General features: G+C 44.7%; 1 protein-coding gene across 1 annotated transcript in view; it reads left to right on the top strand.

Moving 5' to 3' along the window:
- Window positions 1–27,048, top strand: part of DNAH9 (dynein axonemal heavy chain 9) — a 283,503-nt gene that overhangs the window by 155,813 nt on the left and 100,642 nt on the right. The window contains exons 39-44 of the mRNA XM_041000388.1: window positions 6,323–6,488; window positions 8,467–8,569; window positions 9,098–9,337; window positions 14,244–14,405; window positions 17,600–17,796; window positions 25,820–25,982. Coding sequence (XP_040856322.1) covers window positions 6,323–6,488; window positions 8,467–8,569; window positions 9,098–9,337; window positions 14,244–14,405; window positions 17,600–17,796; window positions 25,820–25,982 — 1,031 coding nt within the window. The remainder of the gene's footprint in view (window positions 1–6,322; window positions 6,489–8,466; window positions 8,570–9,097; window positions 9,338–14,243; window positions 14,406–17,599; window positions 17,797–25,819; window positions 25,983–27,048) is intronic.

Raw genomic sequence — 27,048 nt, 5'->3', positions numbered from 1 at the left:
TGAGGAAGGGCAGCTTCAAATGCCAACAGCTCAGTGATAAAATATTTGCTCTTCTCTTGTTTGCTTTCAAGGCCGCAGAATGGCTGCTGCTCTGGCCATCACATCTACATTCCAAGTAGAAAAACCAAGGATACAGGCAATGATCATGAAGGAAAAGGTAGCACCCCGAGAACTTCATAGGCTTTGCAAACAATAACGTACCTTGTAGAAATTATAAAAGTGATGTGGCTTCATTTTAGCAAGGTGAAATGCATCGAGCATTGGAATGATGAAAGTGAAAATCATTAAAAATGCTGTTACCTTGCTGTTCAGAACTGTGTCACACCGCCTCCCCAGGTGTAATGAGCAAAGAGAAGGACCTCTGTGTCCAGCACCATGGCTCAACTGACTAATCCTCCCCCTGCAGTGTCAGCATCCCATATAGGTGCCAGTTCATGTCCTAATTGCTCCACTTCCTATCTGGTTCCCTGCTTATGGCCTGGGAAAGCCATGAAGGGAGGATGGTCCAAAAACTTTGGACCCTGCACCCACATGGGAGACCCAGAAGAAGCTCCTGGCTTTGGCTCAACTCAACTCCAACTGTTGGGCCATTTGGGGAGTAAACCAATGGGTAGAAAATCTTCCTCTCTGTCTCTCCTTCTCTCTGTATATCTGCTTTTCCAATAAAAATACATTTTTAAAAGAGAAAAGGATTTTTGGAAATATGCTCATCACAGATACAGTGATAGTTCCCATTTTTGCAGGATGTGAAGATTTAAGGGTGTCAAGTGACTGAAATCAGGTTAGCTCATGAGTTAATAGCAAAGTTGTTTGACTCCATCAAGCTACTACCTTCTATTTCAACAAGACTATAAATTGTGGACCTATTTATTTTTTATGTTCTAAATGCTCTCTCTAATTTGAGGGCCAAAGAGAGAGAAATGCACTGACAGAGCCTCCATCCACTGTTTCACTCCACCAAATGCCCTCAGAAGCTAGGACTGGGCAAAGCTAAAGCAGGATAGCCCAGTCTTGTTTGGGCATGGACTCACTCACTTGAGCTTATTACTGGCTGACTCCCAGAGTCAGTGTTAGGAGTAAGCCAGAGTCAAGACTGGAATCTAGGCTCCCTAATCTTAGATGCTGGTTTCTTTAAATGCCCAGGCCTAAGCCTTGCATCTGAATGTCCACATCAGGACACCATCTTGGTTTCTGCTCACCTGACACCCAGGGCATGTGTGTGTCTCTTTCCCTTTGATTGCAAATACAATAGACCCCACAATTGGTCATTGAGAAACTCAGCCTACCACCAACTCAGGCTGCACAAACCATAGGCTAAATAACAGCCACCTCTCCCTCCGGGCACAAAGGATGTAGATGTGTGTTCAGCCTCCACCCCCAATGCCCTGGGAACTCCACAAACCCAGGGACATTGCCCAATGAAGGAATGACCTTACTCTGAGTAACAGTTACTAGAATGATCAACCCTTGGGTTTGGTGTGATAAAAGATCATTTGGTGTTATTATTATGTCTTCCATAAAATTTCAGGCAAAGACCATACTGTTGTTTTGTAAGTATATGCCTCCCAGAATTTAGTGCCTGGGCAATCTGCTTACAAGAGAAGAGACAGATCTGGACCAGAAATCTGGGATGGCACCATTGCTATAATTAAACACAGAAGTTGCCCTGAGCTTTGAAGCAATCAGTTCATAAAGCAAAATGTGAGATAGGATTTTATCTAGTTGCAGTAATCATATGTCATCCTCAATTACCAACACAAGGAAATTTCTTCTCATTCTATATCGCTTTGCTATCCCTTGTTAGTCTTTGTTTTTAAAATGATCGGTTTATGTCTCTTCACTATTTTTTGAAAACGTATTAAAAAAAAAAAGAAAAAGAAAATGTTTGCAAAGGCCCACAGACAGGACAGTTTAGAAACAGAAAAGGAACAGCAAAGAACTTGGTAAAGGTGCCAAGGGACTCATCGTTTCAGTCGAAAAGAAGGCCAAAGAGCACTTTCATTACAGCCCTGTGTTCTTTCACCCTCCAGCAAAGACTTCAGTTACTATTTCCACAAATATTTGAGTACTTAATTACACTAATTAGACAGAAGCTCCGATGCCTGAAATGGTTTGTAAGATGGATCTCTTCAACCTGTTCGTTAAGAGCTTAAGGTTAGACAAGAGCTTCAAAGACCCAATCAAACTCAACCTCAAAGGAGCACCGTGCTCCCACTCTGACAGACAGACAGCTCTCTACTACTCACTGTCTTCAGAAAAGCAGATGATACACATAGAAGCTAATGCATCAAAGATCTGCCATCAAATGGGCAAGACATTCTGCTTGGAATTACAGCCGGTTCAAAGAAGGATGAGATGGAACACAACACATATTTCAAACAATAGAGGAGTCATTCTATGGATTTTGATCTATCAAAATTGCACAACACATGCAGCAATTAAAATCCCAATCTAAGAGGATCTTTATTTTCCTTCAAAGAGGTTTGGGATACACTAAAGAAAAGAGCAGATATAAGCACACTCATTATAATTCTGATACTGTAGAGAAAAACAATCTAGAATCGAATACAAAAATGTACTGACAATCTTGTTTACTGCTGAGTGACAGCGTTATGGATGACTTTCACTTTCATTGTTCCAATTCTTGATGATATATTTTACAGGGCTAAAATGAATTTATATCATTTTTATAATTTTTACAAGGCATGTGATTGTAACTCTAAGTGCAAAGCCATTAAAAAATAACCCAGAATTATAATACATGAAAATAAGGTAACATCAAGGAAAACATTTCAAATGTATACAAATCAGGTCAATATAAAGCAAAATAAAAGTTAATTAATAGTGATTTCTGTCCTAAATATGCTACAGGCCGATAGTGTTACACAGCACTTAGGCTAACTCATGGTCTACAAAGCCCGCATCCCATGTCAGAGTTGCATTAGAGTCCCAACTGCTCTACTTCCAATCCAGCTGCTCTCTGTGCATGGACATGGATTGGAGAGTAGAGCAGTTGGGACTCTAATGCAGCAAAAGACAGCCGAAGTTTGGGGGACCCGCCACCCACAAAAAACATGAGAGACTTAGATGGATTCCTGGATCCTAGCTACAGCCTGGCCCAGCCCAGCCATTGTGGCCATTTGGGATTGACCCAGCAGATGGAAGATCTCTCCCTCTCTCTCTCTCTCTTTCCCTCTTCCTTTCTGTTATTGTTGCTTTCAAATAAACAAATAAATCATAGCCAACAAAAAAATTTTTTTTAAAAAAAGGGTTGTTTGCAATAGTGATTACATGAAGCTCTAGGTTTGCCCAGCCTGGGTTAGAATCTTGGCTTTGTACTTGGTTAGTACTTGTTCAACCTCAACCTTTTTCGTCTGCTGGAAAATTGTTGAGACAGTGAGAATATCTCATCAGGCTCTGTTAAAGGGCTATGATCTGTACATGTTAGTCATGTACCAGCGCTGGCCTTCCTCAGAAACCTGGTAGAGATGAGGGAATAAATGACTCTAAATGGAAGAAGCAGCCAGAGCAGAGGCCCTGGGGTAGCAAGTGGCGCATGCATCAAAGCAGAGTGAGTGGCAGAGACTGGAACAATACGAAAGAAAAATCAAGATGTGAATTTTCAACACAGACATAACCAGGCTGACCTTGGCTCCAAGTCAGGAGGGAGGCACTGGAGGGCTCCATCCAGGGGACCACAGAACCCAGTGTACACTTCACCTGAGGGTCTTAGTTGCTGTTCTGCGTCTAGAGAGAAGGGAGTCCGTAGCAGACCCAGGGAGACCAGCTCAGAAGATAGGGGAGTTGCCAGGTGAGAGCCAATGGACTGAGGGCAGCAGCATGAGGCGGTGACACGAGATCCACTTCAAGCTACTTTGAGAAGCAAATCGTTCCTCACATATGAGATGGTGGTGAAATGGTGCCCAGCAGAGACACAAGTTAAAAACATAGGCTCGGGGCCCAGCACCATAGCCTAGCAGCTGAAGTCCTCGCTTTGCATGCACCAGGATCCCATATAAGAGCCGGTTCTAATCCTAGCAGCCCAGCATCCCTGCTTGTGGCCTGGAAAAGTAATCAAGGATGACCCAAAACCTTGGGACCCTTCACTTGTGTGAGAGACCTGGAAGAGGCTCCAGGCTCCTAGCTTTGGATCGGCTCAGTTCCAGCCATTGCGGCCGCTTGGGGAGTGCATCAACAGACAGAAGGTCATCTTCTCTGTCTCTCCTCTCTCTATATCTGCCTTTCCAATAAAAATAAATACATCTTTAAGAAAAAAAGACATAGACTCTGTTAGGGCCTCAGGAGAAATCCCTTGTTACTATATTCCAGTCTGGTAGAAAAACCGAGTTCAGAATGTCCAAGTGACTACAGGCCAGGCGTGAACTTCCGTGTCCAAGCTCGCTTGCCAAGGCACACGACTCAATCAGAACTCAGAACTGGCGTGGGAGGGCCAGCTTCCTGTGTCTGCCTCACCTGCTGATCACCTTCAACCTCATCCCTGTTCCTGGAACTGAGGGCTGTCCCTGTTTGTCCCGTGACTTCACCCTCGAAGTGACCTGGAGCAGAATTCAGCTCAAGGCAAAATCCATCTTCTGTCTTTTCCACAGGGGAGTCCCTTCCCTCCTGTCAGCACCGAGCGTGCTTTTCTCCTCAGTAATCCTTGAGGAACATCCAGCACCGAATCAAAACAAATCGTAGGGTCTGCTTCATCCCGGGGGTTGATTTGAACATCGTTGCCTTGGGAAGAGGAGACACAAGTCTTGCCAGGCAGAGAATTTCCCATGAGAAGGAAATTTAGAACATGTCCTTGGAACCCCCGTGAATTATATTTCGTTTTGAAAGCTCTCTTATATTAGTTGTTAACATCTTTGTGTGTGCTTGGAGGGGGAGAGGGTGGGAGTGGAGAGAAGGTGTTGGGTGATTAATTGGTTGATAGTGTATGTTAATTGGATGCTAATTAAATTTAAATGTAATTCATATTTGAGACACTTCATTTAACTCAGGACCAGAAAATTAGAATATTCAAGCTTCTTGAAGGAGCTTGTCTTTCTATCTGTCACCTTCCGATGTCTATTGACACCTTCTCCTTGTTTACAAACGTGTTTCTCTTGAGGAGAGATCAGATGATGCTGCTTAGAGCTTCCAGCTGGAATAAAAAAAAAGTGTTGTTTCTTGCAATCCATAAATATTTAATCGCTTTAAGTTTTTTTTTAAAAAAAAAGTATGCATCACCAATACTTAGGTTCATTCTAAACAAGTCCCTGTCTGTCTGGGAGTCATTGGGTTTGACTCCTTCCCTTTGCTTTAGTAATTGAAGAGCAGCTCCACAAGGCAGGCCCCATACTTAAGTCTCCAGAGAGTCCTCCCTGAGATGCCCCACGGGGGGGCCAAGAAACTGAGGACAAGGCAGGGAGCGGTTCATTCACGATGCTGGAAGCAGCTGAGAACTCTGAGGCTGCAGATTCTATCCCCCCATGGAGGAAAAAACCTCCTGAGATGAACCCTCCAGGAAGCACTGTTGGCAAAATAGCCCAAATCCTCTTCTGTAGCCCAAAGTGGAAGAGGCCTCAGGCCAGCACTGGGATAGAGATCACGGCCTTCATATCCCTTGCCTGTCTCAGGGAGACAGGGCCAGTCTACCTGGGACACAGTTATTTGTAGGTTTCTTTGAGGGTTGAGTCCCTGGCGTTAGGATTGTGAAGGGCTCTTCCATGCCTAGTGCATAAAGAAAGAAAATAGGGACCACACTCTGTCAGAAGTAGTGTGGCATTTGAGGGTTCACAGCTCTGGTTGCTTTCCTTTGGTAAAGGTTTCTTTGAGGGTTGAGTCCCTGGCATTAGGATTGTGAAGGGCTCTTCCATGCCTAGTGCATAAAGAAAGAAAATTAGGGACCACACTATGTCAGAAGTAGTGTGGCATTTAAGGGTTCACAGCTCTGGTTGCTTTCCTTTGGTAAAGTTGCCTCGTTCTTTTGAGCCTCGTTTCTTTCATCTGTAAAACAGGATGATATTACTAGTTCTTACAGCGATGTTTGCAAAGGTTGGATGAGATGATAAATGTCTGTGGACACCCAGCGCTAGCACACGCGGTAACATATTCAGTAAGATACCATCATTAATGCCCAATAATTTTTGACTTCACTTTGTGGTCCTATAGAATACCCCCAGTTTGGTGGGATTTTTCTTGATGTTGCCGTCTTCATCATCATTGCTATTGTTTGCACACACACACACGTGCAGGATACACCCCGGCTCATCCCCAACACCTGCACTGCCTCAGTCTTAGCCATCCCTCTCTTGCTAACAAGATCTCTCTTCCTCAGCTGTACTGGAGAAGCCTCTGGAAAAGAAAGCAGGAAGAAACTATGGCCCCCCAGGTAGCAAGAAGCTGATCTATTTCATTGACGACTTGAACATGCCCGAGGTGGACAGTTACGGCACTGTGCAGCCCCACACCCTCATCAGGCAGCACCTGGACTATGGTCACTGGTAAGAGCACACACACAGGGGGCAGGAGCCAAGCTCAAGGGCAAACCTCACCTGAACCCTGGAACCAGATGAGAGTCCCCTTGCTAATCCCACTCCTCAGAGGCTCTTCCACCTCCTGAGCTTCTGTTTCAAGCAAGGCCATTGTGGGGAGAGAATGGGCATAGGGAGAGGAATATCTTTTATTCTTATTATTTTATGATGCAGTTGCTTAGACTCTGGGATTTCCCCCTCCCCTTCCACAAGTACCCTCCCACCACAGTGATTTCCCCTCTAGTATTAAACAACGTCCTTCATAAACAGTCGTTAAGTCCATCATTCCACTATTGAAGTGTTTTCCAACATTGTAGGCATGGACAATGGCAGATAATCCAGCTTGTTACTGTCAGGACACTTAACAACAGTTTCACTGGGAGTCAATTCTTGATCTGGATGCAGACATGCATACGACACTATGTCTCCACATCTGGACCTGTCAATCAGGGAGAGGAATTTCTTGGGATGCGTGCAACCCATATTAGAGTGCCTGGCTCAAGTCGCAACTACTCTTCTCTCGATCCTGCTAATGTGCCTCCTGGGAGGCAGCAGAACATGGTTCTTGCCACCCACATGGGAGACCCAGGTGGAGTTCCAGGCTCCTGCTTTTGGGCTAGCTCTGCCCAAGCTATTGCAGGCGTTCACAAAAGACCCATCAGACAAAAGACCTCTCCCCCAACACACTCCAACAAATGTATACATGCCAAAAGCAGGGCCGTTAGTATCCACATGAAAATTTTAGCCACAGAAAAAACCGAGCTCTCACAAAGGAAAAGCCCCCTTTTCCCTCAGAATTCAACCCAGAAGTTACTTTTTTTCCAGAAATAGTCTCCACATCCTTAAAGTAGAATGAACCTCTCCAACATCTCCACTGCCACAGCACTACACCCAGCACACCAAGTGCCCCCACTTCACCGGGCTCTGCAGACCTTCATGGTCTTACCTCCTCAGAGCAACTCTCAGCCAGTGACGCGGCCTCCTGGCTGTTGATGGCCAAAGGCCTGAACTTGGCCAGCAAAACGAAAGCAGCTCAATGACTCGAGACAAGTCTGGGTCAACGCTCCCCCCCGCCACACACACACACACACACACACACATATACACACAGAACTGGCCGCCGAGAAAGAGTCCATTTACAAGTCCTCTCCCAGAAATGTGTCTTTCAGACCAACTGCTCTCTCCCCAAACTTCCCAGTCCATCCCAGCTGACAGAGAACTATAAATAAAACAGATGCCTTCGCCACTGCTTGCTTCCGCATCTGTACAATCCATGCCCACTTCATTTGCTCCACTTCCACTTTTACGTCTTACTCAAGGCACCATCCATCAGCACGTTGGTTCTGCTCTTCCTCAGTTGGCCACTGCTATCTCCCTACTTCTCCTTCATATCACACAATCTTGCATTAATTCCTTCTATGGTGTTTTTTAAAAAGTGTCTAATTACCATTCTGGCTCTCTTTCTCTATGCCTCTCTCTATACATATATTTTTTTTTTCTCTCTTTCTCTGCTGACCTCACCCTTCATCCCATGGTTTCTCCTCTATCCACTACGACTTCATATATTTCCCTGTATATTATTGCATTGCTATTGCAAAACTCAAAGGACCCTTATGGAGTCTTTATTTAGCTTTCTTCTTCTCCCTGCAGCACTGGATGTGGTTGGCCATACTCTCTTTTGGAAACTCTGCCTTTCCTTGCCTTCTGCAATACTGCACACCCCTGATTCTCCTCCTACCCCTTAACGCAACCCAGAGTTGAGTTGATCAACATCTTGTTGATGTTGACTGCCTCAGGAGTTTGTCCTAGGCTGTTGTCTCTTCTCAATCTCCAATGGGAGTCATAGACCTTTTTCTGATCACCCAAATGTGGATATAGCCAACTCATCTGACAGAGCAGTCATTGTCCTTGGCCCCCATGCATTACTCATGTCTTCCGACGGTCCCAGGTACGATCGGAACAAGCTGTCCCTGAAGGAGATCATGAATGTGCAGTATATTTCCTGTATGAACCCAACTGCAGGCAGCTTCACCATCAACCCACGGCTTCAGGTAAAAGACAAGTCGGGGTGGCACGTGGGTCCTAACGCTACCGTAGCAGGGCTGATCTCTCTTGACCTTTCCCCCATCCAGCCTTTCAGGAAGGCAAATAAGACAGGATGTTAACTTGCATTTCTAAGGGGATCAGAAAGCTTTTAAAACTGGAGGGATTGCAAAGTTCATCAACTCCATGTCCCTTCAGCTGAGGGTCTTTCAGAGACATGAAATTATTTTCTCAAGGCCATGGGGATACTCTGTACCGAATGCTCAGATCTGGACTTTGGGTTACTCAAGTTCAGGTTTGGTTCCCTTTCCAGTAACCCATGTATGTACCTTGGGCCAGAGGTTCAAAGCCATTCCCTGTAGCAGTGATGTTTAGGTTCCACCTGAGAATGAGGGTAGCATGAGAAACATGACCAGAGAAGTTCAAGTACAGGAAGCATCCAATCCTTTATCTAAATCCAGGAGAGGTGATTTCCTTTCCATGACCAAGGGTTCCTGACTCACGGGTTCTCCCTATGCCTTTCCTTCCCCATGTAGCGTCACTTCTGCGTGTTCGTCCTCTCCTTCCCGGGAGCAGATGCCCTCTCCTCCATCTATAGTACCCTCCTGACTCAGCACCTGCAGCTGGGAAACTTCCCAGCCTCCCTGCACAAGGCTGTCCCCCAGCTGATCCAGCTGGCCCTCACGTTCCACCAGAAAATCGCCACCACATTCCTGCCCACAGCCATGAAATTCCACTATATCTTCAATCTCAGAGATTTTGCCAACATCTTCCAGGTGAGTGAGACTGCTCTAAGACACATCCAGAAGGCTCAGTCTTGCCCGGGATAGTCTGAAGTAATGAGTGGCAAATGCTTAAGCAAAGGTAAGGCTCATGTGGAGTCGCAAATATAAACAGCTCAAAAGACTTCCATGGGCTCCAGGAGAAAAGTAGCAAAGTAGAATCCTGTTTGTAAATCAAAGTACTGCTAAGGAAGCAGAATGCACTTCTGAGTTGGTTGTTTTGGGCAGAAGGAGGCTGAATGTTCTGGAGACAGCATGATACAGATGTTCCTCCATGTACCATAAACACGTCGTAACTTGAATATCTCTGCAGATGTTGGCATTGGCATTTTGGCACACAGAGTCAAATCAGGGCTTACAATACTGGCATCCCATAGAGGAGTTACCACTTCACGTCCTGGTTGCTCTGCTTCCGATCCAGCTCCCTGCTTAGGTACCTGGGAAAGAATCAGAGGATAGTCATATTTAGGTTCCTGCCACCAAAGCCAAGGAGCCAGATGCAGCTTGCAGCTCCTGGCCTGAACCCGAATCCGAACCAGTCCTAGCCATTGCATCCACTTGGGGAGTGAATCAGTACATGAGATTCTCTCTCTCTCTCTCTCTCTCTCTCTCTCTCTCTCTCTCTCTCTCTATTTCTCTCTCTCGTCTCCTCCCCTTGTGCCTCTATCCCTCTTTCTCTACCCTTGTTGCTCTGCCTTTCAAACAAATGCATACATCTTTAGAAAAAAAGAAAACATTTCCAAATTGAAAATGCAGTAACTTTTCAAACATAACAGCTTAGCTGGTCTAAATTAAACATGCTTTAGAACATCCACATTGGCCTAAAAGACCTATTTTACAATTGTTGAGTATCTCATGTAACAAGCAGAATGGTTCTGTGGGTTCACTTTGAAACATCACAAGTCAAACAAACTGCTAAATTAAACCATGGTAAATCAGAGACTGTCTAATGATCTCAGTTGTGGCGCTTCACATTAAGCTACCCTCTGCAATGCTAGCATACCACAAGAGGGAGCAGCCCAGACAAGGCCAGTTAATGTTACCAACCAACATACATTTGGCACAGGTCAGAGGCGAACCAGGCTGGGCCAGTGCATATCGTCCACTGGCAATTCTGAGCACCAGAATGGAGTGTGGGTCAGGCCAGATTGGGCCACAGCACAAGCCAGTTCAAATGAGGGCCGGGAATGGGGACCAGCTGGGCTGGGCTAGGCTGTAACCCCCACCAGCCTGAGCTGGATTTGGGGGATGGAACAGGCAAATGCCAAGGTGAGGCGGGCCATGCCAGACTGGGCTGTAGCGCCCAACCAACACACATGAGACCCAGGAGGGGAGGGTTGAAGCTGGTAGTGGGGCTGCATGGGGCTCCTCTGCTAGATCACTATTCCCACTGGTGAGCATGAGAGTTGGGATGGGAGCAGACCAAGCTGGGCAGGGCTACAACACCTCTTGGCCTCAAGTGAGCTGGATCAGGGGAAAGCCAGGCTGGGTTGACTATTCCTTCCTGGTGTATGCATAAGACAGAATGAGTGTGGGTTGGTTGGACTTTGCCACAGCATCAGCTGGCAGAGGGTGACACGGGGGAGCAAATTCTTTCAAGTTAAACTGCAGAAACATCTGGAGAGTACAAAATCTGGGAGTAGGAGTGGGCCCAGTAAAGAAACAGTGGACACCTCCCTCTTGGATTTTCACTTCAACTGGTGAGCATGAGAACCAGAACTGGGGCAGGCATGGCTAGACAGAGTAGCACTCACCGACATGTGTGTGAGCTGGATAGTGGGGCTGGTTGGGTTGAATTTCTGCCCCCCCACCACAACCACAACCCGTTTCTTTACCTGACTTTGGCAGCCTGAGTGGCAAACCCTCAAGACTCTGTATCCCCGCCTGACCCCTGCACCTATCAGCTGTCAGTCATCTGCCCCAAGTGTGGAAGGATGCCCTCCTCCCACCTTCCCCAGAAGGGAGTGTGAATCTCAGATTGACTGCTGTCTCCCTCTGCTCCCTCCCTCCTTCTGTGACTGCTTGTCTGAAGCTCTGATGGAAGAGATTAAGGGGATGGTTGAATGCCCAGCAGGAGACAGGCACTGCTTAGAGAGCCACTGTGGTTTTCCTTCCTCCAGTTTGAACTAAGGTTCAATAATGCAAACTTTCTCTGCACTTCCCTCACTCTGTCCAAATTAGAATTTGATGGCAGTCTGAGTAGCAGAAACCATCAACCGTTCCCATCTCGGGGCAGATAATTAAGACAGTGCGAAGTTTACACTTGACATGCTCACACGTCCGCCACCCTTAATTGTCAGCCTGTCCGATTGTTGGGCTGTGCCGGGGTTTGTAAGTGTCATGGAGAGCTGGCCTCACTGTCCAACACAAAGTCCCAGAAGTCAGCATTCCTGCTCCGTACTTTCCCCCTCCCCAGTGAGAGCATATGACAGAGTCCTAGGAGAGGCAACACGGCGAAAGAGGCCAGGACAAACAAGGCAGTTTCGAAAACATTCACAGAGAGATGCATATTTTATGATAAAACTGTCTGTGGATTTTAAAATTTTGTTTCCACCAAAAATTAACTTAGGTTTTCATGGAATCCAAAAAAAAACCCCTAGTGAAATTTTTTAATCTATTTTTTAATTATTATTATTAAGACATAACAAGTAGTAGGAAAGCACAGTCAGAAAGCAGTTTGGTTAATTTACCCCAAGTCATTGCAACTATGTGAACAACCAAAACCGAGAAACACAACCCTCCCCACGTCTCAAAAGCCCCTCTTGCCCATCCTTCCATCCACTCTTCCCAGCTCTTCCAGGGCTTTCTGACAGTCTGATCTACTCTGACTATATTTTGAGCATTATATAACGAGGCTATATAGTAAACCTTGCTTTGTATCTCAGCTCAATATGACACACCATAATAGCTTTTGATCACTACTCAGCACCTGAGAGAAGCTACTTGCCAAGGAAGAAGGCGTCTTTCAGATCACAGTGCTGCAGGTCCACAGGCCCCATTGTTCTGGCACCTGCTGAGGGTGGTGCTTGGTGGAATGTGTGCAGAGGGACAGGGAACACGGTTGTTCTGCACACCCACGTGTCCTCTCTGTGCAGGCCACCATGATTTGGCTTGATGCAGTGTGTCCATTTGATATCTTTTTAAGATATTGCTGATATTTGCTCTCTAGGGTCTCTTCCCGCTGACTTTGAGTATGGGGCCAGTTTATTCACTTTGTAACTTCTTAATATGGCTACTGGCATCATTAATTGCCACCCATTGTCTCATCCAAAACATTCATTTGAAGACTATAAGTCTATCTCCAGTTGCAACATTACTGCATCATGCAACCTTGTATGTGTCATATTTTTAGTCTCATTCTTACGTTCAATACTATTTGTGATATTTTAGCATTTTGCGGTGGTAACTTCTTTGGCCCATTAAATATTGAGAGGTATATTATTGTTTTCAAATATTTAGAGATCTTCCAAGCTTGCTTTCTCTTATTAACACCTATCTACCTTAATCCAACTGTTGTCTGAAAAAAACACCGTCTCATTCCTTTGAAATGTGTGGAGATGGACTTTATGCTCCAGAATACTTTCAAAGTACACATAAAAATACATTCTGCAATGGAAGGGTGCTGTTTATCAATGTGTCAATTAAGGGAATTTTTTAAAGCATCTTGTTTGCATTTTCTGTGTTTGCTGATGTTGGTGTCCATGATTACTGAGAAAGATATGCTGAGTTTTCCCACTCTGATTATAGACATATTCTCTTATTTTTGACTCATTTACTTTGTATATTTTCAAGCTGTGTTATTGAGCTCAGACAAATTGAGAATTAAACTATCTTCCCAGGGGATCAAATTTTTACTTATTAAATGCACATCTCTAATGAGTAGGTGAGATGAACAGTGCTAATTTCCATTAGGTATATTAACCTGAATTATTTCAAGAACTGGAAAAAGTCAACATTATTTGAAAAGTAAGCTGTTGCATGAACTGCTCAAAGTCACGTAATTTTCCTGTAGTTCAGACAGACTCAGTGGTTGGGTGTGTCTGTCCCAAACATTTGGATCTTTCTCCACAAGCTTCTATTCAGCTCCTTCTGCGAGAGTTAGATATGCTCCAAGGAGCTACTCCCAAGCCATAATAATCACAGGTTGATTTAAAAAAAAAAAGTGTCATAAAATAGTTTCTTTTAGCTATTATACTTATCATTTCTTTTTAAGATTTGTTTATTTGAAACTAAGAGTTTCAGGGCCTGGCACAGTAGCATAGCAGCCGGAGTTCTCTCCTTGCTCTTACCTGGATCCTATATGGGCTCCAGTTCTAATCCCAGCAGCCCCGCTTCCCATCCAGCTCCCTGCTTGTGGCCTGGGAAAGCAGTCGAGGACGGCCCAAAGCCTGGGGACCCTGCACCCACTTGGGAGACCCAGAGGAAGCACCTGCCTCCAGCCTTCATATCAGTGCAGCTCTGGCCACTGGGGTCACTTGGGGAGTGAATCAGCACATAGAAGACCTTCCTCTCCATTTCTCCTCTCTGTATATCTGACTTTCCAATGAAAAATAAATACATCTTTAAAAAGAAACAGTTAGTTAAGGAAAGTAAGAGTTTCAAAGAGAGAGTGACCGCTTTCATGCACTGGTTCATTTCCCAAATGTTTGCAATAACCAGGGCTGGGCCAGGCCAAAATGAGGATTTTGTAATGTCATCCAGGTCTCCCACATGGGTGACCATGGCCCAAGGTCATCTGCTGCTTTCCCAGATGCCTTAATACAGAGCTGAATCTGAAACACACCAGACAGGACTCTAACAGCGGCTGCAATTGTAAGCGGTCAGCATTGTAAGGAATGGCTCAGTTCACTGCCTACAGCCCTGGCCCCATTCACTGTCATTCTCTCTGTTCTCCTTGAAGGGCATTCTCTTCTCCTCAGTGGAATGTGTAAAATCAGCACATGACCTCGTCAGGCTGTATCTGCATGAATCCAACCGGGTTTATCGGGATAAGATGGTGGAAGAAAAGGACTTTGAACTCTATGATAAAATCCAGTCGGAAGTACTTAAGAAAATTGTGGATGTGAGTATCGCCCTGCAGATTTCCTTTGCATTTCAAAGATAGCGATAATGGTGCAAGGGATCACCCCAATAATAAAATCTAGGCTGTTAGCTGGGGAAAGTCAGAGATTGGGTAAGGAAAGGAATTTCTTATTTTTTTTCCCCAAATGAAAAATAATGGGCCCTGAATAGGCACAAACTCAACACTAAACCTCCGAGATGAAAAGATGTGTAAGGATCATTTGACCTGGTGTCAGTACATTGCAGAGTGGTCTCCATAGCCTCTCCCACACTGGTCATTCCATATAATCCAACATCCAATCTCATCAGTCCCAAGACTGTCATTTTGAAATGACACGAAACTCAAAACAATTTTGAAATTTGGAGAAATGCTAAACACCAAGCATTTTCTTTTCTAAGAATAGCGTAATATTTATTTCCATGTCCACTAATCTTTGGTCTGTATGGACAACCTTTGAAACATTTTAAGATCATTTATCTTGTCTTTGCTGAATCTCTTCTTCTCTAGGCCAAAGAGTTGTAATCTTTCTAACCTTTTCTATCACAAGTCAACTACAAATCCAGAGAAGTTTAATATCATTCTTGATTATTTTCCCATCATTCACCTCATTCCTGAAGTTTTGGTGCCTGATGTTCAACACAAGATTTAGCTGATTCTTACCAAAAGCAGGATCATCATCACTCCCTTATTTAATACATTACATTTTGTTACCTTATTCCCCAAAATCTGTCCTGCTAAAAAGTTGTACTACACATTGCTCCTTGAAAAGATGTCTGTAATGAAATTAGTAGAAATTCTATTTTATCTGTCTCTTGGAAATTCACAGTGCATTTAGCAGATTAAACACCAGAAATTGTGAATAACCCTATTTCATATACAATGTCCCAAATGTATTAAACCCTAGAACTCACTTCCTTTCATAAAAACCTGTTAATAATTTGCATAATGAACAGCCCATGAAATATGCCTTGGGACACACTGATTATGTTAACACAACCTGAGACCATATTATATTTATTAATGTCAAAGTTAAGCTATAATTAACACTGTGCCTTCTATTCATCAAAGCCCCACATTCTACACATTGACTACATGCTTCCCTTGGGCTTAGCAATACAGCTTGTAACATTTACTGTGTTTTTCCTATATTCATCGTGTATGGCTTAGTTCCATATTTGTTCTTGGTTAGATTCTGGCTGTAACTCTAGAGACCCTTTAACCACAGGCTCTTGAATGTTTGGACAGCATTTTAAGGAGTGTATCCCAATCTGCTTTTTACTAGACCAAACATTCTAAGTCCTTCTATGTCTCTCATGTGGAACCTGATGTTAGAACTCTAACATCTTCCTCTCCCCTCTCCCCGCCCCCAGCCTTGTAGTGTTGACCAATTTGTGTGTTCAATGTCAGCTTTGTAAGTAAGGCTTGACTGACCTCATCCGTTAATTTCGGCTAGCACTCTTAAAGCACAACTTTAAACCATTAAAATAGAGCCTTTTAGGCAGACCTGTGTACTGCATCTACAGCCGTTAGATTACAGACCCAGGGATCATTAATGCTGCCACCATTTTTCTCTCAATAGCATTGGGAATGCTGGCCTGAAGAAACTTTGCCTGCACACAATCTTCATATTGGTATCAACAAAAGGTTACTAAATATACACCAAGCAACCACACGATCTTGTCTCCACCACTAAGAGCTTCTGCCGCTCTGATACCTGGCCCTGTGTGAAATAGCATCTCTATTAAGGAATCTTTGATTCACCACGCTAGTTGATTTTTCTTTCTCCTTTCTACCCAGCATGGCTCTGATCATAAAATTGGAGACTTGTTGTGTGGATCAAAGAGTTTTTGTCAACCTTTCAAAGCTATGCTTTTGTTCCTCCTCTGCTAGATCCTTAGTGTAAATTGACTGCTACGGAATCTGGTTCCAAGTAAACCCATTCTCAAAGTGAGTGACTGCATTCCCGTGTTCCTTCTGAAATGCTTTCCTATGCTACTAACCTGAATAGCCCTCCTGTACTGCATGGAGATCTTACCCAAGTACATGTGCGTTTCTTGTTGCTTTCTGGCAAAGTCAGGAGAGTTTGTTTTCTGTGGCCATTGAAGCCACCTAGAAAATATTATAACTCCTTGATATTGGAGGACTCTTTCCAGCCCTTTCTCCTGGTTATTCTATAGCATCTGTAGATACTATTGTCATCATTATTCCCCGTACATTAGGTCTAATGAACTTGATCTTGGGGTCTTTTTGTCCCCAAAAATGCCCCTTCCTGCTGGTGAAGAGCATATTGGTTACCTCTTTCCCAGCTAGGTCTTTCAGCCTGAATTTTAGGAGAAAGATCAGACCATGACAACTGCTTGCACTGGTATTACTTTCTGTTAGCCCACCAGGTTAGAAAACCACGTTTCCTTCTCTACAGCTCTTCTTCCTACCTTAGGTCTCAGGTTTTGGAATTTTGACAAATGAATAATTCTTTATGTCTCCTCTACCATGAATTTTTTAATTAGTTGCATTTCCAACACGTAGAGAATAAATTGGAGTGAAAAGACATGAGACTGCATGTCTTTCAAGTTCATTAACACTTGAAATCCATTTAACACAATAACTATCATTTGCCCTGTGGGTGAGATCAGACACATGCAGTAAGTCCATTGCCTTGAGAAGGCTTTATAAAGGGTTCTACTCTAAATGCTTTCAGAATACCAGTGTCCCTGTAAATAAATCTATTACCGAAGGACGGCCAGCAGGATAGAACCTATGAGGCTGGGACTGGCAACCTACAGTGTGCGGCTGCATGGGGAAAAGGAAAGTGTGTTTTGTTATGGTGCAAGATACGCCAGAAAGGATGTGAGGAGAGGAAGCCATTGGATGATAGTGCACTCTTCATCCAGCACTGGCAGAAGAGCTCCTGCTGGAGAAACCCATCTGTGTGTCTCTTGTGATCTAGGAAGTAGTTGCCGCCTCACGCCCTCCATCTCCTAGCCTCGCCCAACCAGGAACAGCAGGTGTCACTCACGACTTCACAGAGTTGGTGAATGAATGTTGACCAGGCACATGTGAAAGCTTCTCAACAGGGACACACTGTTGGAAGTAGCACTGACACTGACTATTTAGGCAGTGTTTCCACTCTTATGTAGAGTCAAAATGGGGAGTCAGTAAAGAAGGGTCCCCATTCTTACATCTCTCATCATCAGGACACTGAAGAGGTGGCGAAACAGATCCAAGGCCCGAACGTGTATTGCCACTTTGCAAATGGAATTGGTGAGCCCAAATACATGCCTGTCCAGTCCTGGGAACTTTTGACCCAGACTTTGGTGGAAGCCTTGCAGAACCACAACGAAGTCAACACGGTGATGGACCTGGTTCTCTTTGAGGATGCCATTCACCACGTGTAAGTAGTGCTTCTCTTCCTAACCTTTGTGCAATTGCTTTCACTTCCCCACGATAGGGGTCTGTTTGCAGACCCTTCCTGATAACCGGGAAAGCAGCTGCAGACTCTCCCACTGGCCGTAGGAGGGCAGCAGAGTGTTGAATCCAGTCAGAACTTAGGTTGTTTCCATGTCTGGCATTCACTGTGAGCATAAATCTAGTGACTCCAAAGAAAAAGTGGAGACCATAAAACTGGCACCGAAATAGCTCAGAACTCCTGTGCCTACCCCAATACCTGTCCAAAGGTTAATTTTTTTTATAAGAAGCTCCACTTATTTGGGGAAACTGTCAATAAATCATTGGTAAACATTACAAAGTAAACACATTTTCAAACGCTTTCCAACATATTTAAAATTCATAAACATTAATCCCTCAAAAAATAAAATATGTTCAGTGGAACTTTGCTAGAAAGTGCCTACTCCCTACCTTGGCACAGGAACAAAGGTTAAATTTTTGAATGGGGTAGATTTTTGTTCCATTGCACACATCTGAAAGTTGCAGAAAAGGTGTTCTATGACAAAAAAAAAAAATGGGGCCAGTGTTGTGGTACAGTTAGCTAAGCTTCCACCTGCAATGCCAACATCCCACATCACAGTCAGTTCAAGTCCCAGCTACTCTACTTCTGATCCATCTCTTGGATAATGTGCCTGGGGAGACAGCAGAAGAGGATCCAAGAACTTGGCCCCTGGCCACCTGTGAAGGAGACCCAGATGGAGTTCCCAACTTGTAGCTTTGGCTTAGACTTGGCCATTGCACCCATTTAGAGAGTAAATCAGTGGATGGAGATCTTTCTCTCTCTCTCTCTCTCTCTCTGTAAAATACATAAATACTAAAAAATAATTCATGAGTATCAAAAATATTGCACCCAAGTAAACCCATCTGTTAAGTCCAACTTCCATTTATTTTTGAAGCCTTCTTGTATTTCAGAACTCCAATGTCCTTGTGAAAGCGTTGCTGTTCAGGGAGTCCCTGCCCGCGGTCCCTCAGTCTCCCATCTCATTTACATTCCCACTGTGCTGTTCCCAGCCTCCTCCTCACGATCTCCAGAACGAGTGCCATCCCACAGCCCTCCTGACCCCTCAAGTCCCTCTCCCTCTTTCCACAGAACTCTCAGTCTTCACCACAAAGTTCTGCCCCTCCTTCAAGTCCCCCAAACATTGCACTCAGGGCAACTCCTAACTGAACCCCGAAGGAAAGCTGTTTTTCCCTTCCGCCCTTGTGTCTTCCCTTTCCCACCAGCCCACTCCGGTGGCCCATTTAAGTCATCTCTCCTTTCATCCTTTCACAAATCCCGATTCTTTTGAAGCACAAGCGATTGACTTTTGTACTCTGTCTCCCTCCTCGTTACTGTCATCAGCCGCCTTCAGTCAGGGTAGCTTCCATTGTAGGTGATCAAACTGACTAATACTGTTTTCAGAAGGAAAATAATGCTGACTACCAGCATCGCCTTTTCTCCTGAGGCTCATCAACAAGCTCCAAGGAGAAGTTACGGAGAGAAGCCTGTGCTGCTTTTAGCAGCAGCAAAATCACTGACAGAAAAAAAAAACACTGAAGGATAAAGTATATTTGGATGTGTAATAGTTGCATACCTGTGTTTAAATACCTGAGTCCTTTGTTTTGACCTTGGGCTGCCCTTTCCTCCCCTCCTAGGGCTCACTGATTCCTCTTTGCTGCTTGTACTAGACAGACAGCATAGAAACACTACCTTCTTAACCAGGAAAAGGAAAGGCGGGGAAAAAGCAAGATTCCACGGCCTCTCATGCCTTTGCACGGTGTCCAGCACACAGGCTTATGGGCCTCTCCTGCAACCTCCCACCTTCTGAAATGCAAGGTGCAAGGACAGGGCAAGAAGCAAAGGGTGTGCACATGGGTCGAGGGGACCAAGCTGAGAGCCTGACTGTACGGTGCAATAGATGGATGCTCATTCTCGTATCTTCCTACTTCATCGTTTTGGTTTCCTCATTTGAGTTCTAACACTGTGTGTGTGTGTGTGTGTGTGTGTGTGTGTGTGTGTGTGTGTGTGTTCCCCATGTCTTTCCCCAACGTTGTCTTTCTGCTTTCCAACTACTTTGATGCTGAACCCAGGAATACATCCCTTATGAAGTGTTTAAGGACCACATCTGGAGACAGAGACACACCCAAGTTCAAATCCAGCTTCTGTCACCTCTTGACTGGGATGCTTTAGGAACTACACTTAACTTCCCGAGCCTCTGCTTCCCTCCCTGGAAAATGACAGTGATGGGAGGGCAACCCTAACGTGAAGCATTTTGCACTTACTAAGCAGCCAATAAGTACAACGATCTACTTTGCACTATTGCTTTCTTTCCTTCAGATTACCAAGTTTACTCTTCTGACTTCCTCCACCATTTCAGTAGATTCCTGTTCTACCTTTTTTTTTTTTCAGAAGCTTAGACTACACCTTGCCCCTCCGCCTTTGGCATAATTTTGATCCATCATCTTGCCCTTGATTTATATGTATATCCACTCCCCCGTATATGCCTCTGCCTCATTTTATTCTTCTTAAAGTCACTCAGCAATCGTCAATGAAACAAGAGCTTCAGATGTACTTCTCTTATGTCCCAAGTGTCATCAGTCCTCCGCGCACTCACACGCGCGCGTGCGTGTGTGTGTGTGTGTGTGTGTGTGTGTGTGTGTGTGTGTGTGGTCATCAGTACACCAGCTTCCTCCAGCTGTGCTGAGCTACATCCCCAGCTTTTGTTTTTAATCCCCTAGAAATTCAGTAATGGGCTTAACTTAGCCTGCCTTGGTTTTTCTGGCCCAGGAGCCCTTTAGAATATTGATCTCCCTTCTAAATGGTGTAATTTAAATGCAGAGTCCTGTGCCCTCGCCAGAGGTTGTTAATGAATCCCCAGCTGGAATCTAGTGCTGATGGTTGCAAACTTTAAACGCTGTCCTTTGGAAACTTCATCACTAACGATGCATTTCCCATTCGATATGGAATAGCATGGGTCATACCAAACTGAGTCCAGGTGTTCCAGAAGAGAGTCGGCTGTTGAGCAGCCCAGAAAACCCAGTGGCTTATCCAAGTTGACCACTCTTTCCTCCATTGATCCATTCCTATCCCCACTTTTTTTTTTCTGAATCAGAAGAGGCTTCCTAGATGTCACAGCATTGTAGCTTTTCCTTCTACCAGGTGACATTTGGCACACAGATGCAACGCAGGTGATCCCTTACACCTTGCGAAATGAATGGTGAGCGTTCATTCCCACAGCGAGGCTGAATCTAAGACCTGGCTTGACTTTGTTTCAATATACCTTCAGTGGTGAGACCTATATGCATTCCTCAGGAATCTAGAAATGATGGTTTAACCAAAAGGCATGGGATGAGTAAATCTAACACAAGATGGGGCCAGCATTGTGACACAGAAGGTTAAGCCACCACCTGCCATGCCTGCCTCCCATCAGTGTCAGTTCAAGTCCTGCCTGCTCATTTCCAGGCTAGCTTCCTGGTAATGAACCTAGGAAAGCAGTCTGCCTCAGACCCAGCCGCTGCAGCCGTTTGGAGAGTGAACCAATGAATGGAAGATCTCTCTCTCTCTGCTTCTCCCCTGTCTCTGTAACTCTGCTTATAAATAAATAAATAAATAATCTTTTTTTAAAGGGGATGTAAGTATTACAATTAAATTATCAGCATGAAAACACAAAATCACAAAGAAAGGAAATGTAGATGCACTCCCAAATATTTAGGTAAATAAATTTAAACTACGCAAAATTCACTAAGGCAATTGTAAGTCGTATACACACACACACACACACACACACACACACATATGTTGTTGCAGGATGCGAGAGAGATCATGCAAGACAAGACTAGAATGTATTAAGGGGTCTTTATTAGCCAAGCTTGGTGCTAACAGGGCCCACTAGAAATTAGCAAATGATAAGTCCATATGGCAATCCAAAATGAATTGAAACCCTGAGAGGAACAAATGGTCATTACTGTGAAATCCATCCATTAAACTGAAGACCTATGTTCCAGCCTCCCCAGCAATATAAGTTATCTCAAGAGACAGGCAGCAAACAACCTGGACACACTTAGAAAGCTGCAAACAGCTTCTCTGTCCATATCCCATTCCTGCTGGGCCTCACCTCTCCCAGAACTCTTGAAAGTAAACAAATTAGAAATACAAAGCATCTTGGCATTAACATCTTCACTGACTCACCCAGTGAACAGATGAGGAATACAGACACACAGGCGCCATGCTCAGGGGCTGCCTATCCTCAGAGTCTGTCTGCGGGAAGCCAGAGTGCAGGTACTGGGGAGGCCAAGAGACAAAGTGCCAGAGCAAGGCAAGCACTGGACAAGACAGAGAGCCCCTGCTTATCTTGGGTCTTTATGGGGGCTTGCAGGGGGAGTATTTACACAACAATGCAATACCGCCCCCTCCGAGGTTCCAGGTGATGATAGGTGAGCAGCACAGGTGGGCAGAAAGGATTATGTGGGTTTGAAGCTCCTGACCCTGAACTAGCTGCCTAAGACCATTACAATGTGATCTGGAATCCCTGAAAGAAAACTAAGTGATCAAGTGGAAGACAGAACATACATCAAGGGGGTCTTACAAACGCAAACACTGCATTTGAGAAAGTAGGCAGGGGTGGCGACAGAAAATTCATAAAACCTATTCATTCCTAAACGTGAAAAATATCCAGTTCCTTAGAAATCAAATAAAAACATAAAGTCATAGTATTTCCTGCCCTTAAATCAGCTAAGATTAGAGAATATCAGACCCAATGTCAGCCAAGTCTGGGGGCTTGGCTGTGACTGGCTGTTGGTGAGACGCAGTATCCTACACATCTGCCAAAGGTTTTTTTTTTTTTAAGATTTATTTATTTTTATTGGAAAATCAGATACACAGAGAGAAGGAGGGGCAGAGAGGAAGATCTTCACTCCCCAAGATGATTCACTCCCCAAGTGACTGCAGCAGCCGGTGCTGCGCCAATCCAAAGCCAGGAGCCATGAATTTCCTCCAGATTTCCCACGCGGGCACAGAGTCCCAAGGCTTTGGGCCATCCTTGGACTGCTTTCCCAGGCCACAAGCAGGGAGCTAGATGAGAAGCTGAGCTTCCGGGGGGGTTAGAATTGGCGCCCATGTGTGATCCTCAGGCATTCAAGTCACTAGGCCACCACACCTGGCCCCAAAGGGTTTTTTTTTTCAGGCTTAGGGACATCTCTTTGGAGATGTGAAGCCATGAGTGCCTACAAACACTGTATGCTAATTACAGTCGTGAGTACATGCTGAAAACTTGCAGCATAAGAAAATCCAAGCCGCAGGAGCTCCACAGGATCCTCAGTCCGTGACCTCACATGCACTTACATTTTGTGAGTCAAATTTAACTCACCAAAACTAGCCACTCGTGCCCCTTTCCCCAAACAAGCCCTTCTTCTAAGTTGGTGTTTGTTGCACCTTAAGTTGTCTGCATTGTTGTTTAATTCGAATATGGCATTTCTGATTCTAATATTATTAATGCAAGACAATGACACAGGGTTGTAACCCATGCAACTAGTCTCTTGTGGAACCTGTTCTCTGGACAAACTGTGTGGGATTTCTTATCCTTGTTGCTTTATTTGGTCCCATGATAACTAGCATTGGTCATCTCTTCTTCTGTCTTCATTTCTTTACTGTGGTTTGACCGCTGTGTTACAAATTGCTGTGTCTATTGACCTAACACATTCAACTAACATAGCCCAATACATCTTCATCCTCCAATATGAGATATTTGCCTTTGTTCAATTCTAAGAGAAACAGAACCCATCACAATGGCTCAATGACTAAATCTTTACCTTGTAAGCAACGGGATCCCATATGAGCACTGGATCGTGTACCTGATGCTCCACTTCCCATCCAGCTCCCTGTTTGTGGCCTGGGAAAGTAGTGGAGGATTGCCCACGTATTTGGGACCCTGCACCAATATGGGAGACCCAGAAGAAGCCTATGGTTCCTGGCTTCGGATTGGCTCAGCTCCAGCCGTTGCAGCCACTTGGGGAGTGAACCAGCAGATAAAAGATCTTTCTCTCTGTCTCTTATTCTCCCCGTAAATATGATCTGCTTTTACCATAAAAATAAAGAAATTTTAAAATAAACATAAGCTGATACTTTCATCCCAAGGGAGCAGCTTGTCAGTGCATGACAGACACTGAAACATCTTACTGTTTCATTCAGCAATTTTAACTCTGGGAACTTACCATGAAGAAATAAAAATATAAACTTTTTAAAAAAATCATGTTATTAAGGACTCAGAAATGTTGGAAATATGTCAGATTTTCCAATAATACACCACAGTACACAGGCAACTTACAGTATTCTTATTGTTGATAATACAATTGATGTTCTACGAAATATCATCGCACCATCAAAAGCATGGTTTAACTGATTATTTAATGGCATAAAAATCAGAAATCAGAACATTGTGCTCAGTATTCTGGATGAACCCAGTTTTGTTTTTGTTTTTTTTTTTTGTTTTTTTAATATAAAAAATAGGGTGTGGGTGGGTCCTTGGCCTACCAGTTAACACACTCAGATTCCACATTCCCACACTGGAGTGCCTGGGTTTGCTTCCTGACCCTAGTTTCCTGCCAGTGCAGACTCTAAGCAGCATCAGTGATGGCTCAGATAATTAGATTCCTGTTACTCATGTGAAAACTTGGACTGAGTCCCTCGCTACTGGCATTGGCCCTTGATCTAGCTATTGTCAGCCATTCTGGGCGTTTCTGTATCTCTGGAATAAATAAATTTTAAAAGACATAGGGGAGAATTGTGAATTTTTCAGGTGTCATTAATGCATATACACATAAATGTATATTTGTAAGCATACAGAGTCTAGGGGAAAAAAACAACTAGAAGAAAATATAATTAATGCTAGTGGTGTTGATGATGGAATTAAGTCTTGGTAGACCCATCCTAAGCTAAAAATATCATAAGCCCTGAATGGATTCAACTTAACTAATAAACATCACAGCACAGCAGCCTCAAAAGAAAGGAGTGTACCACACATCAGTGGCCTGGGGAGAAGACCAAGATCCAGAAGTTGCCAGAATGGTTTCTAATGAGTGTGCACCACTTTTGCACCCTTGTGAAGTTGAAAACTCTTAAACCAAACTATCCCAAGCCACGGTTTATGTGCATTCCTGAATGGACCACTACTTTGAAGATGAGAAAAAGAAAAAGGAATTGGGATGATGTTTATAAGGCATGTAGCTCCTGACTACTGAGGGGAAGCGAAGAGGTTGTGTATCCTGGAGGACAGGCCATGAACAGGTCTGATGGAGGTGGCCCTTGAGGAGGGATTTCCTCTGCAAAGGATAATCTAACCCAGCATGATGCTGGTGCTGGAAAGGAAGGTTGCTCACTGAGGGTTGAGAAGTATAGACCTGTGACTGGAAAAACCCCGCAGCCCAGGAGGTGGCTGACAGTAAGAAACCACAAATATCTGTTACAAGAGCATGGATGTCCAGGGTGGATTATGGGAGGCAGAGAGGAGAATTATGTCAGGGCTTGCTGTTCTTATCCTGCTGACTGATTCTGTCCCCATTCTTTCCCAAGAGGAACAAACTGTTGTGTACCTGCCTCATCCCGCAGCCTTCGTTGACATGGTTTTAATCACTAAGCCTTACACTTTTCTCTTCTTACTGGAACACACAATGAAGTGGGGAGGTGGGGCAAAATTTGTCCAGGAAGGAGAAAGGGGGTGATTCTGGGTGCTGCACCCCCATTGCTGTCGCTCACTCTCTTCAACCCTGCCTTCCTTGCCTGCCATGTGCTCTTTCCATCTCTCTCCCTGGGTCGCCCAACCGGAAGCTGCAGTGGCAACTTCAACCTCCTCGGGCAAGAAGGTGAGGCCAGATGAGAGGTTATCTAATTACAGTTTTCCACAGCTGGGACCTGGACATGTCTCCAGGGAGGCTCACATTCACACTCAGACCCCACACATGCGTCTCACACACAGCCTCTGCTTCCTTGTCTTCAGCTGTCACATCAGTCGCATCTTGGAGTCCCCCAGGGGAAACGCACTGCTGGTTGGCGTTGGTGGCAGCGGCAAGCAGAGTCTGACCAGACTGGCGGCATTCATCAGCTCCATGGATGTTTTCCAAATCAGTCTACGCAAAGGCTACCAGATCCTGGACTTCAAGGTAAGCAGAGAGGGCCGGCCATGAGGGTGCCAACTTAGCCTCTCTCTGTCCACCCCCAAATCCCTGTCACCTTCACTAGTTCTCTGGCTCCCCTGCTCAGAACTTGCCCTTACACATCTGTCCGTGTGGCCCTGAGATTCCAGGCTGATGTTGTAAGTGTGTCTTTTCACATTGTCTTCAGTCTGAGAACAGGGGTCTTTCCAAGGTCATTCTTGGCAAGACCTCAGTTGCAAGGACCCCAAATCTGAGCCTCACCAAAAGCACCTCTTACAGAAAGGTCGCCAGAGTTGACAGGAAGTGTGTATTACCCAAAAAACACACCATGCCTGGAGGTATCCCCTCTAGATGACATTCACCACACAGCTCACCAGCTACTCAGGAGGAATCCTGAAGTTGGTCCCAAGCTTTAGAAGAAATTCACAGTTTCAAAGATGGATGCTGTAACTCTCGGATAAGTGGGACCTTCAATGCTAGCTGTTTTCAGAGAGCAGAAGCCAAGGAGCGCGCACAGAAAGGGGTTCTGCACAGCTTCAAAGGTCGTGTTCTCCAGCCTTTGCCCATGGCCACAACTGAGTCAGAAGATCATGGACTAATCTTGGTCAGGGTGTGCTCCTTGCTGGTCCCTGTCAGAACTCCAGCCAGCACTGCGATGAACCTACCCACCTGCTCTCCTAATCCCTGAGCATAAGATGGGAGATGTACATGCTCATTTCTGCCTCCAAAACTGCAGCTCAGCCTCACGACATTGGCCACTTCCAAGGTCATATGTCAGGTTCACATGACTCCTTTCTTGAACACTTTCAAAAAAGACAAGACAAGATAGCATGTGTATAGTTACACATCTACAGAATGAAAAAGACAGAGGTTCTATACTAAGACCTTATCTATGCACTGAAATCACTGGGGATTTTGGAATAATGCTGACAACTGCATCCTACCTAGAGATGATGTGGTTGAATTGCTCTGGGGAATGGCTTGGGCATCCTAATTCTTTAACACCTTCCCCAGATGATTCTAATGAGAGCTGAGAAACTGTCTCAGATCATTCCTCACATGTGTGAGGTGA

Source organism: Ochotona curzoniae, unplaced genomic scaffold (genome assembly GCF_017591425.1).
Source record: "Ochotona curzoniae isolate NIBS_2020 unplaced genomic scaffold, NIBS_Ocur_1.0 scaffold_2453, whole genome shotgun sequence".
In the NCBI taxonomy this organism is placed as follows: domain Eukaryota; kingdom Metazoa; phylum Chordata; class Mammalia; order Lagomorpha; family Ochotonidae; genus Ochotona; species Ochotona curzoniae.
Note: the sequence above shows the minus strand (reverse complement) of the source record. Positions and strands in the feature narration are given on the sequence as shown.